Here is a 17,623-nt window from a genome sequence, read left to right on the forward strand (position 1 = left end):
TCATTTCTTATGAGAGCTAGGGTCTGATCAAGCACAGGTCCATGTTTTATACCCATGCCCTATGTGACCTCTCCTAAGCTCTCTTGGAAGAGTTCTTGTTATTCATTAGCACAAAGGCCACTAGAAGTTAGTGATACGATCACGCCAGACAGACGGGTGGGCTTTAGAGACCTGGTCGTACAGTGTGAGAGAAACTGGGTACCTCCTTCAGCTCTGTCATCTCCCCAGGCTACTCTGCGAGCATACGTGTGTGTGCTGAGTGTACGTGTGTGCTGTGGAAGGCTCAGCTGCTGCAAGTCCACAGTGTTCTGTCTTATCTCTGTCGCCTGCAGCAAGTGGAACAAGAAGAATTAGCTATATGTGCTGCTGAAGTGAGCACGAACAGGAGGCATTTAGAGACAGTGTTCTGTGTGGACTCAACGCATGATTGGACAGGAAACTCACAGATCTGCCGCAGCCAGCAGACAGATGAAAACTTGAGTCATTGCAGTGTGTTCTGCCCACAGCCTGCCGCTTGTCCAGGGTTCCACGGTCCCCCAAAGAGAGCTCAAAGAGCCACCAGGGAGACAATCCTTGGCCACTTCGGTCCAGGTATGTTCCGAGGTAGGTGGGGGTCAGGGTCCTGAGGCTGTGAGTGTCATCCCGCAGAGGCTTCCGGTTCTGGTTTGCTTGGCTGGTTCCCTGTCCACGCTGTTCCTCCATGGCGGGACAGCATGTGTCCTGAGGGCTAGATGCCCATCCACACTGTTCACAGGGAGAAGCCACCACAGAGCTAATCCCGCTGGCTGCCCTGAGCGCGCATGGACCGTGGTTCCTGTTGACTTCACATCTACTCAGCACCCAGCACTTCCTCCATTCAGCATTTGTAATGTTGCTGCTGGAATACCAGGATCGAGGGCTCTGGGGAGTGACACATGCTGCCAGGTTATGTTAAGCTGAGTTTTAGGGGCTGGGATTCCAACCTCTCTGACTTCAGTGTGTGTGTCTGGCTGTCCCTCCTGGGCTACACCAACAGCCCTTGCTGGGGTGTGACAAATGGGAGAGAATCTTCCTCAGAAGGTTAAGGTAAGACGTGTATCTTTCTGGAAGAATAAAGCAATATGAATGGAGGGAAAAAAAAATCTGGAAGCAGATGTGCAGACAGTGAAATATATAGTCTTTCAAGAGAAAGCCTTGGGGAAAAGTTTTGTAAACCATTCAACTTCACTAATAGCAAGCAAATTGTTAAAAAAATAATATTTTTGATGTTTACGTAATTGATCAGGGTGGGAAGGGTCGAGGACCAGGGGATAGTGGGGGAACCACTGTTCACACATTTTCTCTTCTTCCTGTGTATGAGGAAGAGGGGGACATAAGAGGAGCAACCACGCCCAGCCTCCCAACCACATCAGTGCCCGGGGACGAGGATGCCACCCAATGGGTACCCGCGGGAGAGCATCTTCTGAGGGTTCTGGTCAAGTGGTTTCGATAAATCTGAGGTGCTGCTATCGCTGCTCCAAGGATGAGGAAATCATTCCATGGTTGATTGGCTGTCATAGTCCACCTCAGAGTCTCCATTGGCCCGGAAATGTTCTGTCGAGCTTCACTGGTGGAATTAATCAGTATCTTCTGCCTTCCATCCTCAGCAAAGCACAGTGCTGTGGTGCAACCCAGCCCTGTCCAACACACACTCTGCCCTCACGTAACACAGGGGGAGCTGCAGCCCAGTCAGAAAGACCCCCAGTGACCCCCACTGGGCCGGCCCCCCAATAGCAATGAAAGTTTAAAACAGTCATGAAATCTTTGAGACCTTTGTAGTATATAATTTGTTTGACAAGGGTTTAAAACAAAGTTTGGTAAAACACTATTTGTAGCCAAGTAGATGCTTTCTCTTTTGAGTCATTAAAGAATTTTAGCTTCCACATGCTTGGAAGAATATGTGGTACTTCTTATGTCTGGTGTATTTCACCCCACATAATATCCTCTGGATCTACAATTTTTCTACAAGTGTAGAATTTCATTCTTTTTATAGCTGAATAATATGCCATTGTATATCATACTTTCTTTATCAAAGCTAGAAGCATTACATTTGTGAATCCAAAATATATGAATGCTAGAAAGTTACAGTAACCAAACCAAGGTGGTTCTGGCATGGAAGTAGACCTATGACCAACCAAAAGAACAGAATACAGGATGCATAAATGCATACAACGTTTCCTCCGACGTAGCATCGACTCATCTTTGACAGGGTGCCAAGAAGACACAATGGAATGAAGGAAGTATAAGCTCTTCAAAAAGTGGTACTGGGAACCTAAATATACACACATACAAGAATTATACTGGACCTCATCTTACATGTGAATCAAAAAGCAAGTCAAAACATATTAAAGACAGAAAAGTGTGACTTGAAGTCCTCAAACTACTAAAAGAAAGCCTAGGAAAAAAATCTTCCCAAGATTGGTCTGGGCAATGTCCTGGAGAAGGCAAAAAGCACAAATATCAAACACGAACAGGCAGTCTTGCATCAGCGTAAGAAGCTCTGCACCGCAAAAGAACAATCAGAAAAATTACAACATATCTGACAAAATGGAAGGAATTGGTTTTCATATATATGTATATATAAATATTTTATGTATCTGAACAGCAGAATAACATAGACAGAAGTAGCAACTGGCTGAAAGAGATTTTCCATCTGCTGTTTCACTCCTCAACCACCAGGGCTGGGCCAGGCTGAAGCTAGGAGCCTGAGAGACTCCATCTGGGTGTCCCATGTGGGTGGCAGAGCCCAAGCACTTGGAGCATCTGCTGCAGCTTCCCCAGGTGCATTAGCAGGGGGCTGCAAGGGAAGCAGAGCAGCCAGCATCTGGACAAGTGCTCCAATATGGGATGCCAGCATCACAGGCAGTGGTTTAACTTCCTATGCCACCATGACAACCCAAGAGAGAAAATATTTTTCAAACCACTATGATGAGACACTGGTTCACCCAAGGTAAGCTAGCTATAATCAAAAGGCCAAAAGAGAAAAAGTAGTGATAAGTATGTGGAGAGAAGGGAACTCACGTACGTTGTGGTCGGCCTTTAAGCTGATGCAGCCTCAGAAGACAGTAAGGAGGTTCCTGGAAGATGTCAAACATAGAAAATGTTAAATATACAGTCTAGCAACTCCAATCTTGATATGCATGCGAAGAACTTGTAATCAGAAGCTTGAAGAAACAGCTACACTGTTATGTCCGTGGCAGTACCACTCGCTGTAGCCACGGTGTAGAACCAACCTACATGTCTGTCAATATAGAAAATGTGACATGAGCAAAGCACGTGGTGTTGTTGGGCAGGGAGAGGCACAGGAGGGGTAAGAAGAAGAATGAAGATGAAGAGTTCTCGGGCCTGGCGCAGAAGCCTAGTGGCTAAAGTCTTTTCCTTGCATGCCTGAGATCCCATATGATCGCCAGTTCATAGCCTCACTGCTCTACTTCCCTTCCAGCTTCCTACTTGTGGCCTGGGAAAGCAGTAGAGGATGGCCCAAAGCCTTGGGGGCCCTGCATCTGTGTGGGAGACCCAGAAGAAACTCCTGGCTTTGGATCAGCTCAGCTCTGGCTACTTGGGGAATGAACCAGTAGATGGAAGATCTCTCTGTCTCTCCTTCAATCTGTAAATCTGACTTGCCAATAAATAAATAAATAAATATTTCTTTTAAAAAATGAGAGAGAGAATTCTCGCAAGTACTTCATCTTGCTTCTCATGTCTCCTCCCTGTTTGTGTCTCTAGAACTGCTAGCAGCAACTGGGAAGGACAAAGTCATTCCCTGGGGAGTGCAGAAGCAGCGCCTCACCAGCGTCATGCAGCTCCGGACGCCACTCTTCCTGACGTTCTTCTGCCTGCTGCTACTGTCTGTGCTGGGAAACTTACAGGGGAACACACCTTCCAGTAGGTGATGGGGCTGGGCTGGGGAGCAAGGGAGGAGGGGCTGTGCTCTCTCCCTGGGAGAGCCAAATTCCCAACAGGAGATCCTTGACTGCTTCCTGTTCGACCTTGAACCTGGCCATGAGTAGCCGTTATGCTTTATACAGTTTCCATCAGCCAAAAAGAGGGTGGAACACCACTGTGAAGTTTCTCCTCTCCCCTACTTCTGAAAGGTTTATGTCCTAGCTGCGTGCCAAATGGAAGTTGTTAATATAGGTTGAGCATCCCTGATCCAGAAATTGGAAATCCGAAATGCTCCAAAAGCTAACAGCTTTCTGAGTATCGACCTGACATTGTGGGTAGAAAATTTCACACCTGATCTACTGTGATGGGTAGACCAAAATAGAGGTGATATTAGAATTATCATCTCAAATTTCCTTCAGTCTATGTATATAAGGTATGGAGGCACAAAATTTGTGTTTAGATTTGTGTCCTGTTTCCCCAATATTTGAAAAAGTTCCCAAACCTGAAAAATAAAAATCCCTGACACTCAACCTGGGTGTCAACCGTAGTGACAGGATCTTTTAGAACTCTACATAAACAAGCCGTAAGATAGAGCTGGGAGCAAGGGTGGGTGGGGTCGTCTGAAGGAAATGGCATTAGTGGGGCTGCAGAGATAACTGGGTGAGAGAGAGAAGAGTTTGGAGAGAGGCTGAGCTATTATCAGAGGGAGGGGTGTGGGGAAGAGGAAGGAGAGGGGCATCGTTCTGCCTCTCCTTGAATGATGAAAGACATGTTGTATGCAGGCTAGAGGCTAGAGGCTGTCTTCTACATAAATGGAGATCTTGGAGGAGGGTCTGGCAATTCTAGGGGATACATCAAATCCTTGTCTGGAGTCCCCAGAGGTGTCCGATGATGGTAAGATGTGTGAGCGCAGAGCAGGCGGGCTGTGCTGGAGATGAGGGTCGGTCCAGAAGCTTCTCTACAGGGCCCTTCTCTGTCAGGCCCTGAGCATCTTGTGTCCCATCCTAGCGAGAAAATGGTTGATTCAGGAATGCTGGGGAGAGCCGACGATTCGTGACTGTCTGCGGAAATGTACACGGAATTATAAATGCTTTCATGCGGAGTTCACCTGCTGCTGGTCCTACTGTGGGGACATTTGTTGGAGAACCCTGGTGAGCACGGTTGGGGAGGAGCACCAGGGAGGCTGCGATTCCTCCAAGCCCAGGCACAGAAAATAGCAGAAGGGACTGTCCCCAGCCCTCCCTACCCGGAAAGCACTTCACAAACCAGCAGACCGAGACAGCATCAGGGAGGCCAGCGGCTGTGCTGGGGTCCGCTCGTTTCTCAGCAGTTTGTTGCTGTCCTAACTTTCTGTCCGGATGTCTAACCACAGTCTCCACTCTCAGTCCCTCGTCACACAGCCAGTCCTGGTGGCTCCACCCGGCTCTGTTCAGTGAACCATCACTGCACCTACTCGGAAGTGGACACTTTCTGCTGTTACACTGAAAATATTCCTGTCCCTGGAGCTGGGGAATATCCGGGGACTGGTCAGTTTGGAGATGAAGGCTTGTCTCTCAGGGTTCCCAGACCTCTTCTTGAGTATCTTTTATCTCTTTTCAGGACGAAGTTCCTTGAAGGCTAAAACCCCCAACTTCACCTGTGTGGGCTGGGAAGGCTCAGACGCTTCGGGCCAGTGCTGTGTGCCCACTCTTGGGAACCCCAGGCTCGTCTTACCAAAGGCTGGAGAGGGTCAGCTCTAGGATCAATAAATGCATTTACCAACAGGGTGGAGCTTGGCGTGTTTCTTTCCACTTCACTATCCTTGGACACCCAAACTGCTCGCTCCAAGGTAGCTCCCCTCTCACAGTGCACGCAAGCTCCCAGCTTTGTCCTGCCCCATTTGGTAACCATAAACCCCTGAGTGGGTAAGCTCCTGGGCTTCACAGAAAATTCTTAGGTTTTCTTTCTTTCTTTCTTTCTTTCTTTCTTTCTTTCTTTCTTTCTTTCTTTCTTTCTTTCTTTCTTTCTTTCTTTCTTTCTTTCTTTCTTTCTTTCTTTCTTTCTTCCTTCCTTCCTTCCTTCCTTCCTTCCTTCCTTCCTTCTTCCTTCCTTCCTTTCTTCTTTCTTTCCTTCCTTCCTTTCCTTCTTTTTTTCTCTTTCCTCCCTTCTTTCTCTCTCTTTTTTTTTTTAAAGATTTCTTTATTTTTATTAGGCAGGCAGATCTTACAGAGATAAGGAAAGACAGAAAGATCCTCCATCTGCTGGTTCATTTCTCAAGTGGCTGCATTGGCCAGAGCTGAGTTGATCTGAAGCCAGGAGCCAGGAGCTTCTTCCAGGACTCCTATGCTAGTGCAGGGTCCCAAGGCTACCCTCCACTGCCCTCCCACAAAACAAGCAGGGAGCTGGACGGGAAGCGAAGCAGCTGGGACACACTGGTGCCCATAGGGAATCCTGGTGCATGTGAGGTAAGGACTTAGTCACTGAGCTGTTATGCTGGGCCTCATGTGCCGTTTTCAAATCAATGCTTGGCCAGCAGTCCTTCTATTCCATCGTGCAGAGCAGGGCTCTGGTGAATTTGTTTCATATTGAGGCATAGGTGGCCCAAAAGCGTGAGCCACTTTGTGGCTATTTTAAAAAGAATCATTATATTTATTTAAAAGGCAGAGTTAGGGAGAAAGAGAGAGATCCTCTGTGCTCTGGTTTACTTCCCAAATGTCAACAAGAGTCAGGATTGGGTCAGGCTGAAGTCAAGAGCCAAGAACTCCACCCAGGTCTTCCATGTGGGTGGCAGGGACCCCAGCACTTGGGCCATCTTCTGCTGCTTTCCCAGGTGCTTTAACAGGGAGCTAGATCAGAAGAAGAGCTGCTGGGGCTTGAACCAGCCATTCCTAGGGGTTTTCCACTCCATGCTCAGGTTCTAACTTGCACTCACCTCACACTTAATGAAGTCTTTCTGACATTGGGGTTAGGAATATTCTGGTAAGCTCTGGAAGCAGGTGCACTTGATAGTTCTGGTTCATTGAGCAGGGCAAACTGTGGAGGCAGGGTTGGAGTTGAGGTGGGCCTCCTGGGAATTGGCAGGGGTGCCTGGGCCAAAGCGTGGGGGATAGAGAATCAAGACCAGGTTGCAGATCTGACCGGAGCAGGGCAGGACATGTGTGGGAGCTGCGGTGGTTCTTAACGATCGCAAGCAGTGGGAGTCAAGGAGGCTGGGTTGCCCAGCATTCGTTCTGCTTTATTGAACAGGGACAAGGAGTTCAGACAGTATAGAGGGTAGCATTTGGGCTCATGCTGTTGTGGTTGTGATTGGAGGTCCTTGTTCATCAGAAGTGAGCCCAGTGTGCAGAGAAGGTTGGGGTTGCAAGCTACACAGCCCACTCTGCTACAGACCAAAGCTCTGGCAAATCATACCACAGTAGCTCAAACAGCATTTTTCATTTCCTCTACATTCTACGTGAGACTCACAGGGGCGTTTACATAGATACATTGCAGGCTGCTTCGAACAATGTTTGATATTTTGGTGGTCGTCTTCTTCTGGAAAGACACAAAAATGTCCTGGTGATTGGTAGGGTCTTAGCTTGTATGTCTCCCCTCTCTCCCTTCCCTAGACCCTGTGCAGGACCCAGTCACCAGGTTCTCCAGCTGTCTCTACTCTTCAGCATCCAGGACCCGGTCTCCTCTCTTGACCGTGGCTTTGGGGGAGTCACTGCTCTGGGTTCTACTCTGAGATTTGCTCAGCTACACCCGAAGTGCTTTCCATACCTTCACCCACCATTCAGAATCTGCAAGATTCAGATGAAGAGGAAGTTGCCTGCTACCTGCCGTCTTTCCTCAGTAGCACTGTCTCCAGTATCCCCTCTTCTTTTTAGCTCTTGCCACCTGTTTCCTATGATGTCAGCTTCACGTTGGTTCTGTGTGCGGCATATTTGGTCCACCCCATGCTGTCCCTCTCTGTATTTATCCTCATCTAGGCCTGCCACTATACTTTTGAAGACCTCCAGATATTCCCCCCACACACATGAGTACATGTCAAATGCTAATCCTCAGCCCTGTGCACTTTTCATCATACTATGTACCATTGTCTCTGGGTTTTGGAATCGAGTAAAAAACCCAGATGGAAGTCCCCTGTCCCAACCTTGTAACTCTTCTTAGCTGTAGGGCCAGGGTTTGGGGATGGCCTCAAATCTACCCAGCATCTGGGCAAGCACCTCTCCTTACTCCTTTGCCCATCCCCCTGCCCGTTCATCACCTACCCTCAATCTCTGTCACCCGCTCACGGGGCCCTCCCTGGGCCTGCAGCAGCAGGACACAGAGCAGCACAGCCCGAGGCAGCATCACTTTGACCAGCGCCATGAACTCCAGTCTGGCCAAGAGACCACCGACTTCCTTGCAGTACTGGAGGTGGAGAGGGAAGACAAGAAGAACTCTGCCCCAGGTCCTTGATGCCTCTGCTGGCCAAGCCAGAACAGTGAAAGCGAGCCCCTGTAGCCTCCCCTTTTTGTGGCTTTTTCCTTGTGCTAAGCTATGGGATTGGGCTTCCGCAGGATGCCGCCTACTTTCATACAGCCAACCCTCTCTTTTGGCTAATAGAATCTTTCTTTTTTTGAATATACAATTTACATACATTTTCTAGTTGCAATTTTTTTTTTTTTACAGTAGGAAAGAGAAATGGAATTAAAAATAACAGTGACCTCACTGCTTAGGATGCGTTCACCTGTATTGCCTTTCATCTCTGTGAAGATACTATAAACATTTTTTTATTCTCTCACATTTTTGAGTCTCACATCTTTTATTACTAGTCTCTTGCCACCCTTACTTAGTTATAAACATCCCACAAACAGGGTTCCGTAACTTCATAGTCTTTAGCATAAGGATCTATTGTCAAGTATTTGTTTACTGGTATTCTATGTAATGTCATATATAGAACATTTTTATATATAGGTCCTTGATTTTTAACTGTAAAATAGGAGAGGGAGAATTTCTGAGTGGAAGTCAGTATTTCCTACAAGTAGATAAGTACATGTATGCACTTATTGGAGATTTCAGACTTAGTGATTAGGAATGCTCAACTTGAATGAGTATTTTTATATGCAATGACTGGAGCTGAGCCGATCTGAAGCCAGAAGCCAGGAACTTCTTCCAGGTCTTCCACGTGGCTGCAGGGGCCTAAGGACTCGAGACATCCTCCATACCTTTTCCAGGCCATAAGCAAGGAGATGGATCAGAAGTGGAGGAGCTGGGACATGAACCAGTGCTCATATGGGCTGCTGGCACTGCCAGGCAGAGGATTACCTTGCTGAGCCACAGCACCAGCCCCCAAATTTCAGGAAATCTTTGACATCAAAACAATGACATCTTATGCCATTCATAATAATATTTACATTTTAAACATGAATAAAGTGCACAAGATAAAACATGGTAAGTATTATAGATCTTTCTTAGAGATACTCCTTAAGACCATACTTCTGAAGATCAAAATAGATGGAGACTTAACTAAAAACTTGGATGAAAAGATGATGCTGTAAGGATGTCATCCCCACATTACCTTGTGGGTTAATGTCACTCAAATGAAAATTCAAGAACATCCTCTGCAGATCCGAAAGTTTTTATGGAAATACAAAGTACCAAGATACTTCTGGGGCCAGCACCAGCATCCTACCTGAGAGCCAGTTCTAGTCCCAGTTCCTCCACTTCTGAACCAGCTCCTTGCTTGTGACCTAGGAAAGCAACAGAGGATGCTAAGTCCTTAGGCCCCTGCACCCACACAGGAGACCTGAAAGAAGTTTCTGTTTCCTGGCTTTGAAATGTCTCAGCTCCAGCTGTTGTAGCCATTTGGGGAGTGAACCAGTGGATGGAAGACCTTTCTCTAGGCCTCTCCTTCTCTCTGTAAATCTGCCTTTAAATAATAAATAAAAATCTTCAGAAAGATACTTCTGAAAAAGAATTAAGTATAAAGCAGGTCTTACCAGATAGCAAGCTTTGACTGAGTGTTCTAGAGAGGGAGAATGTTTTTAATATAATGGTAATAGGATTCCTCACTGGAGTAAGCTGAAGAACTGAAGAATAACCTCACACACGTAAGAAAATTTCTTAGGTGATTGGGTAAAGAGAAACTCATCAGTAACTGGGTTATACATAAGCAAAACAAGAAATTAAACTGTGCGTTAGTCCACTTCCGTCAGTATAAACTGTGCTGAATACTTTACAGGTATGAAGTACAGAGGGTTATGGAGCTCATAGACCGAAGTCCAAGGCCAGGTGCAGCTCTGGAGAAGGCCTCTGGGCAGGTGGCATCATGTCAGCAAATGTGAGAGAGTCGGGGACCAGACTTACTCTGCTCAAAACAAGCTCCTCTTGCGGGAACCAACCTCAAGAACTACTGAGGTTCTTCTGAAAGCACTGGGAGGTACTGCTTTTCTGAAGGCGGTACCCTACTGGTCTAATTACCTTGCACTTCTCCAAGTGGTTGTATCACCTCTCACTGACACGTGGGGGACAAATTTCTCCCCAAGTTAACCTTTGGGCAGCATACTCCAAGGAAATCCAAACTGTAGCAGACCTTCAGCTTATACCCCTCAAAGAATCACCTCCAAATGTGTAAGTGTATTAGTGTAAAGGTCAAAGTTTACAAGAAAACAGAACCAATGTGCTCCCATGTTCCTAGGGAATGATATAGTGTGGGAGATGCAAATCTTCTTTATTTGCTTGTTTCTTTTAAAATAGTCCCTTATTTGAAAGGCAGAGTGTCAGAGAGATGGAAAGAGCTGTCTCAGGACAAAACCAGGAGCCAGGAAGCCCATGCTGGTCTCCCATAGTAGTGTCAGGGGCCCAAGCGCTTGGAACATCTCCCCAAGTGCATCTTCAGGAAACTGGGAAGTGGAACAGCAAGGACCCAAACTGGCTTTCTGACATGGAACGCCGGCCTCACAAGTGGTGGCTTAATCCATTTGGATCACTGCTGACCCAGTGAACTCAAGTCTTTGTGAGTGATCATTATATATAGATTTTCTGCATCAGCTTTCTTATTGGTGTGATAAAGTCAATAACTATACATCATGAGGTAGATGTGTGATAATGTAGTGATATATGTGAAGTGTTTAAAGTCGTACCTGGCGTGAAGGAAGTCCTGTGGAGTTTGGCTATGATCATTACTAATGCTAGCGTGTCTATTACATTCTTTTGGATGTGCTAGGGTTATTCTCTTCCATATAAAATGTTGGAGATGAAAAAGGAAACCATGTTTCAGCCGTCCTTTTCTTTGATGTTGCTGTCCTCTGGGGTAGAAAAGGGCAAGATCTATAGTTGCTCTGACCCTTATGTTTCCACGGTTTCTAGATGACCTCGGGACTCTCTATCAGGGGTCTAATTAATCTGGGACATTTGGTTTCATGGCTGGGCACCCAAGCACACACTGACCATCACCAACAATCCATCTCTGGCCTTTGGGGATATGAAGTTGGGGGAAGTAGGCTCAGGACTTCTCAGATGTCAAACCCAAGATACAACTTCAGCTGGTACCAAGACTTTACTACTTGCTGTTTGCTGCCAGAAAGGTTGCTAATATTAACTGAGACACATTAACATATTGAAGGGTTTATTTGAGCTAATAGTGATTCATGGTTCTAGCAGTGCCAAAGCACAAGCAGTTCAGATCTCTGCTGAAGGAGTGTGAGGGGAAGGCTTTGAGAAGGAGAACGCAGAAGCAAGGCAAAGAAAACACTTAATTAGCTAGAGCGGAACGCATGCACAGTGGCCTCATTTGGACCATTCCAGTTGGAAATTCCTGGTTGGAGGTTAGTTGGTGACTTCTGAATGGTTGAAGTTTTGTTTTCCTAGACTGTAAGTGCTTATGCTGAACGGGGCTTGCCTATGTGGGGAAGCAGGCCTCTGGAGCTGTTCGTAATGGCCTCCCATTTTGTTATCTTTACACTAAGCTAAAATGTACTCTAGAGCTCTTCATTTTTCTCCTTTCTTGTTGCTTCATCAATGAATGACATTTATTCACTTTCTGAATGTTCTGAGCTTACTATAGAGGAGAATAGATCTAAGGGGGGGGAGGAGGGACAAAGTACTAGGCTGGCATGGAGTAGAGAGGAGGTATTGGGAAAAAAGGTGCCATTCAGGGAGGATGGCAAAGCTAAGCAAAACCTTTCTCCTTTGCAAAAGTTTTCTAGACAAAATCCCCTCTTTAATAAATTCCTTGCAGGCCTCTTTCAGTCAGGGTACTGTTTATTCTGAAGCTTTTTTTTAAAAAAAGAAACTTATTTTTATTGAAAAGTCAGATTTACAGAGAAAAAAAGAGACAGAAAGATCTTCCATCCGTTGGTTCACTCTCCAAGTGGTTGTCATAGCCAGAACTGAGATGATAAGAAGCCAGGAGCTTCTTCTGGGTGCCCAGAATCCCAAGGCTTTGGGCTGTCCTCAACTGATTTCTCAGGCTGCAAGCAGGGAGTAGATGGGAAGCAGAACAGCCAGGACCTGAACCAGCACCCATATGGGGTCCTGGTGCATGCAAGGTGACAATTTAGCCATTGAGCCACCGCGCCAGAATGATTTGCTATCTTCTTGCCTAACTTTGGGAAAGCTTAGATTGTTCCCTGCAAGTTTGATATGACTTTTGAACCATGAAGCATCTTCTTGGCTTAGTCATTGAATGTGCAGGTCCATGCAGGTAGCCACGTTGGGGCACCTGCTTAAAACTGTAGAGTGTCTCCTCACCCAAAAGCTCTGGTTACAGAACACCTCCACCTGTGCAAAGCAAGTTTCTATCTCCCAGGAAACAGAGGCAGGAGGAACCCATGGGTGCTACCCTGAACTGCCTTATGCTTCAAATCCTAACTCTGTGGGGAGATTTCAAGGGTTCACTGGAGACATGAAATGCCATCAGTCTGTTTACAGTTTGTGTCATTTCCCCCTATATATATATATTTTTTTGCAGTTCCCTTCTCTATATTTTAGCACACTTTCCCCAGGTCCTTGCCTCTTAGAGTCTTCAGTCATGATTCAAACAGAAGTCGCCACACACTTCTGGGGACACGCAAGGAAGCTCTGAGATTGACGCTTATAAAATCGTTTCTCTCAACTGGGAGTTAGAAGGCAACATCCTGGGTACCCGAGCAAAGCTGTTTGTTTTTAACCAACAAACCATCCTTCAAACCTCTTTCCAATCTCTTCAACTGTGACCAGCCACCTATGTGCTTTATCCTGCATCTTTTCTCAAGTCCCACTGAGCAACATATCCACAACTCGCTCTGCAACCACTCTTGAAACTTTGGGGTTTTACAGAAGTTTCCATCAGGTTATCCGGTTAAAAATAAAATTTCAGGACACAGAATGTGTCCAGTTTGCTAAAACTAATCTCTATAGCATACACACCTACACACCCCACGTGGTAGAACAACCAAGGCTCATCCATGACCGTGTTGTGTTGTTCACAAACTGTATAATCGAAAGATTTATTATTTTTGTTGCTGTCCGATTTAAAAAGCAATGTTTTTGTCAAAAATAAATAATATTGCAAAGGAAGGTGTCTGTAATATGAAGCAAGATGTAGCCTGGGGAAGTCAGTGGCTAGCTGGGGTTTGACATGTTGTTGGGGACCAGAGACTAAACAGGAAAATTAGAAGAAAGAGCAGCACTGTGCTCATCAGAACTTCCCCTCTCTTTCCAAACCTATTCTCTTCCACCCCCGCCCCCCCCCTTTTCTCCCCCTCCAGCAGCACTGGGAGAGACCTATCTTCTGCTAGAATTTAAGCCAGACACTCAGAGACCTGTCATGAAGCCCTGGATTCTCCCATTCATCGTGCTTATTCATGAGTTTATAGTGCTTCTGCCTGTGCTTGGGGGCCACAAGTACAAACATCACAGTAGGTGGTGTGGCAGGGGAGGAGGGAGTTCTCCCAGCCCTGGGCTGTTCGGTGCAGCTGATGCAGAGCCCAAATTGCCAGGATAACTTTTAGGGTGTTAGAGTCCAGCAAGCAAGATTAGGTTGGATATTCCCAATTTGCTGTGTCTTCAAACTCCTTCTCCCAGCCTTGGAAGCAATACTGAGCATATGCAGAGAGAAAGTAGCTTTGTCTACATTTTGTAGGCTATCAGACCAGCTTGGGGAGCGGAAACATCAACACAGAACTTCCCTTTGAGCTGGCAGGTATCTGGGTATCAGCTGGGTGAGCCATTGAGATAGAGCAGAAGGGGCATGTCGAACATATCCATTTAGTTTGAAGAAAAGCACTTTTTAGACTGTAAATAGCTGGAAATGACCGTAAGTTCTCAGTAAATCAAAGTCTGGGGACATGAAAACTTAGCAGGAGGGTTGTGGGCTAGGAAAAGACATGAAATTCAGAAAGAGGCTGAGTGCCTGGGCGGTCTCAAGCAGGGAGGAAACAGATAGGGACAAACGTAGGTTCCCATTCTCCCTTTGCTCAGTTCTCCTGCAAACTGGATGTAGAGGTTGGAGCTGCAGGACATTACAGCCTTGACAGCTAAATTGTAGGAGAATATGTCTTTGGCACCCAGAATCCTACAGAGTGGAACACATGCCCTCAAAGGACGGTAGTCTCGCTGAAGAGACACCGGTCAGAATTTGAAGAAGGGATTTCATTGGAAGGCAGAGAAACTTGTGGTCTAGAGCTCAAGTTTCGGAAAAGTTATTGGGCCAAGAGAAGGGTTTCTTTCCCAGGTTGCATGTGAGTGGATCCTGGCAACTCTGTCATGTCAATTCCAGTGGAGTTGGAGATCAACCAGTGTTGGGTACAGCCTCCGGAGCAGCACTGCAGGAAACGGTGCACGAGGGGAAACTCCTGCCTGCGTGACAATCACACCTGTTGCTGGACCTACTGTGGGAACATCTGCTTGAACAACAAGTGAGTCCGCCGAGGTGGGAGGACTGGGGCCTGAGCAGGCCTTGTCATACTCCCCTCCCATTGTTCACATGGGAACAGAAAAAGCCTGCAGTCCCCTGGGGGGCTGATTAAAGAGACAGGCAGCAGAGGGCAACAGTGTCCTTGCTCTAAACCTGGGCTCCCACTCGGTAACAGACAGAGCCACCGACATGGTGCCTTCTGCCTTCCCGTGATCCTGTTCCCTTGACTTTCCTTAGAGCATCGCCTGTCAGTCCAGATGGCTCTCCTAGTTCTGAGGTCCTAGTGATTGGTCCTGATAGCTGGGCCTCTCCACTGGCCTCATTCTCTTAGGCCCAACAAGGTCTCCACCTGTATGTTCAAGAAGCAAACGTCGTTTGAAGAAATTGCTTCAAAGGCGAGAACTCCTGATTGAACAAATAATTTCTGTGCTCTGTCTCTGGAGCCTTGTGTGCTGTTAAGTTTGGAAATAGATGTCTCCAACATGTCTCCTGACTTATAACTATCTGCCTGTTCTTTTTTTCAGCGAGCCTTTTAAAACAATGTTAAAGCCCTTAAGACCCTAGCCTCTGCTTGGCCCACCACTGTTGTGGGCTGGAGGAGGACAATGGCTTGGTCCAAGGAGAGCATCGCCTGGTTTTCTGCTGCAGCACTCACTCTCCTAGGACCCCTCTGCTCTCTCCCTTGCCTTGCCACCCTGGGAAAGGCTCACATTTTTAGCTAAATAAATTGGTGTATCAACCTGAGAGTTTTGCATTTATTGGGCTATTTCCCTGTGACTTAATTGCTCTCACTGCAATGCCCAACTACTACAGCTGTTTTCCCTATACCCTTGGGGGGGGGGCCCAGGGATCCAATTACGCTTCTAGCTACATCTATGTAATTGCTAAACTGATTCATTGTGATAGCAAAATTATAAAGATCTATAAGGATGTCATTGCATTAACATAGTAAGAACTTATTTTCATTCACAATACACTTCTCCAGGGTTGGTCAGTAACCAGTCTCCTTTGCCATCGTTCAAGGTCCCTAGTTCTTTCCATCTGTAGTTCTGTCATCGCCCAGAGCCTCTTCTGTTAGTTCCTTACATTTAGCCAAAAGATGGGAGACAAAATGCTATGGATACTTATACAGAAGGTTTTTAATGCCTAAGCCAAGGAATAGAGTTTATCATTTTTATCTGTTCTTCATTGATCATCATGTTGTCTAGGGTCTCATCATTTTGTAAATGAAAATAAAAAACATAGTCTGGCTGTATTCTCTAGCACAGAAAATGGGATCTACCCAAGCAAAGCCAGGCTTCTCAACAGAGATCCAAGACCCTGCCTTCCATATCACTCTGTTCAATGGAATAGGCATCCTGCACACATATTCCCCACTCTGCCCCCTACTGCAACATGCCTGGCAAGAAACAGGTGCAGCCTGTTATTACAGAAAGTGTTTCTATCCTCCTGGTGGGTACCACAAGCTTCCAGAATGGGTTCTTCCTGCTATCCTTTGACTCCTCCTGTTCCTGTCCACCCAGCTGCCTGGGAATTTTATCTGAGTTAACGTTGCTCATATTCTGAGATATCAGCCAGTGCAAGACCGGCTGTCCTGTCCAGGTTTTCCTAAGAATTATGCCTAAATTCCCACCGTTTGTCATTGAAGATTGTGTTTCAAGTCTAACTTTTCCTGAATGAGGAGATTCATAGAGTGCCCACTCTGTATCCAGGCTTGTGCCTTCCCCCAGGTCAGAGGACCAGATATCCTCGCTTGGAGGCGTGAGAATGTTATTTGGGTATGTGATACAGTACAGCATGGGTCAAGGCTAGCCAAGGGATGACAGCCCAAGAGGAGGCCAGTCAAAAAAGAGGACGATGGTTCAGAGTCTCAGGGACTTGGATAGAATGGAGTTAGAGAGAGAGGAATTGCAGCTCCCTAGAATGAAGATGATTTTTTTTCTTGCCAAAAATAGAGAAGAACAAGGGGATACAGATATCCGAAAGAAGAACTAGGGAAAGCAAGGCTGGGAGTATCTGGCTTTGATGTCAAATCCTCTTGCTACTATCAATTGCCAGGCCACAGGAGGAAGACATTATTTGGCCAATATTCTGGCATAAATGGGTAATTCATGTTTGCAGGTTTGAAGGTCAATGGTGGGTTTGAAAACTGTTACAAGTTCTCAGGAGACACAGTTGTTTTCTGTTGCTGCTGTAACAAGTCCCTGCAGCTCAGTAGCTCATACAGCAAAAATTATGATCTTATACTTGCATGGGTCGGAAGCCTGGTGTGTGTCGCCTCCAAGGAGAATCCAGTGGTCAGCAGGACTAGGTTCCTGTAAGCATCTCCTCCCATTCAGGTTGTCGGTAGAGTCCAGTTCCTTGTGACTGCAATTCTGACTCTTATCTATACCGCAGGATGCCCTTTCTGGGCAGTACTTGATTCGGGGGTCAGAGCATGGACACCTCCAAAGAGGGCAACTCCTATGATGTGCAACTCTTATCTCTACTTATACTGAAAACCTCCCGAAAATGATGTTTTTCAAAAGAACATTTACAAGATCAACATAACAGAAGAGGGCGCAGCAAATCAACAATTTCGTAGAAACAGAAGCTGGAAAGCAATGGGTCATCAGTAAGAACCACGTTAGAATGGAAAACATGAAGCCACACTGCCCAGGGGTTATGGCTGTACTTGTGTGTGGGTTTGGTGGGGGAAGGATGGAGACTGCTATAGGAGCTGATGGGAGCCAACCAACTCCATGCAGGGCTCAGCCACTGGCTAGCCAGTGCCTCTGGGGGAGGGGCATGGGTAGACAGGTGAGAGGTGGTGTGGAGATCCTATTGAATAAGCAGCCAAAGCATCCTTTTGTTAAACATCTTTATTGTGTGTGCACG

General features: G+C 46.4%; 2 protein-coding genes and 1 long non-coding RNA gene across 3 annotated transcripts; 1 reads left to right on the forward strand and 2 right to left on the reverse strand.

The window, feature by feature from the left end:
• Window positions 1-4,920: 4,920 nt before the first annotated feature.
• Window positions 4,921-5,667, reverse strand: LOC121157077. The gene is made up of 3 exons (XR_005883981.1): window positions 5,506-5,667; window positions 5,323-5,328; window positions 4,921-5,051 (listed from the first exon to the last, which is right to left on the reverse strand). It is a non-coding gene; the product is annotated as an uncharacterized LOC121157077 (long non-coding RNA).
• Window positions 5,668-7,264: 1,597 nt separating this feature from the next.
• Window positions 7,265-8,217, reverse strand: WFDC10A (WAP four-disulfide core domain 10A). The gene is made up of 2 exons (XM_040981233.1): window positions 8,136-8,217; window positions 7,265-7,416 (listed from the first exon to the last, which is right to left on the reverse strand). Exons 1-2 carry the CDS (start codon window positions 8,215-8,217, stop codon window positions 7,265-7,267), a joined length of 234 nt encoding a protein of 77 aa, XP_040837167.1.
• A 5,440-nt stretch (window positions 8,218-13,657) lies between these two features.
• On the forward strand, window positions 13,658-15,310 carry WFDC9 (WAP four-disulfide core domain 9). The gene is made up of 3 exons (XM_040981234.1): window positions 13,658-13,748; window positions 14,609-14,747; window positions 15,271-15,310. Exons 1-3 carry the CDS (start codon window positions 13,658-13,660, stop codon window positions 15,308-15,310), a joined length of 270 nt encoding a protein of 89 aa, XP_040837168.1.
• Window positions 15,311-17,623: the final 2,313 nt, after the last annotated feature.

The sequence above is a fragment of the Ochotona curzoniae genome, unplaced genomic scaffold, assembly GCF_017591425.1.
Source record: "Ochotona curzoniae isolate NIBS_2020 unplaced genomic scaffold, NIBS_Ocur_1.0 contig_3520, whole genome shotgun sequence".
Taxonomy (NCBI): domain Eukaryota; kingdom Metazoa; phylum Chordata; class Mammalia; order Lagomorpha; family Ochotonidae; genus Ochotona; species Ochotona curzoniae.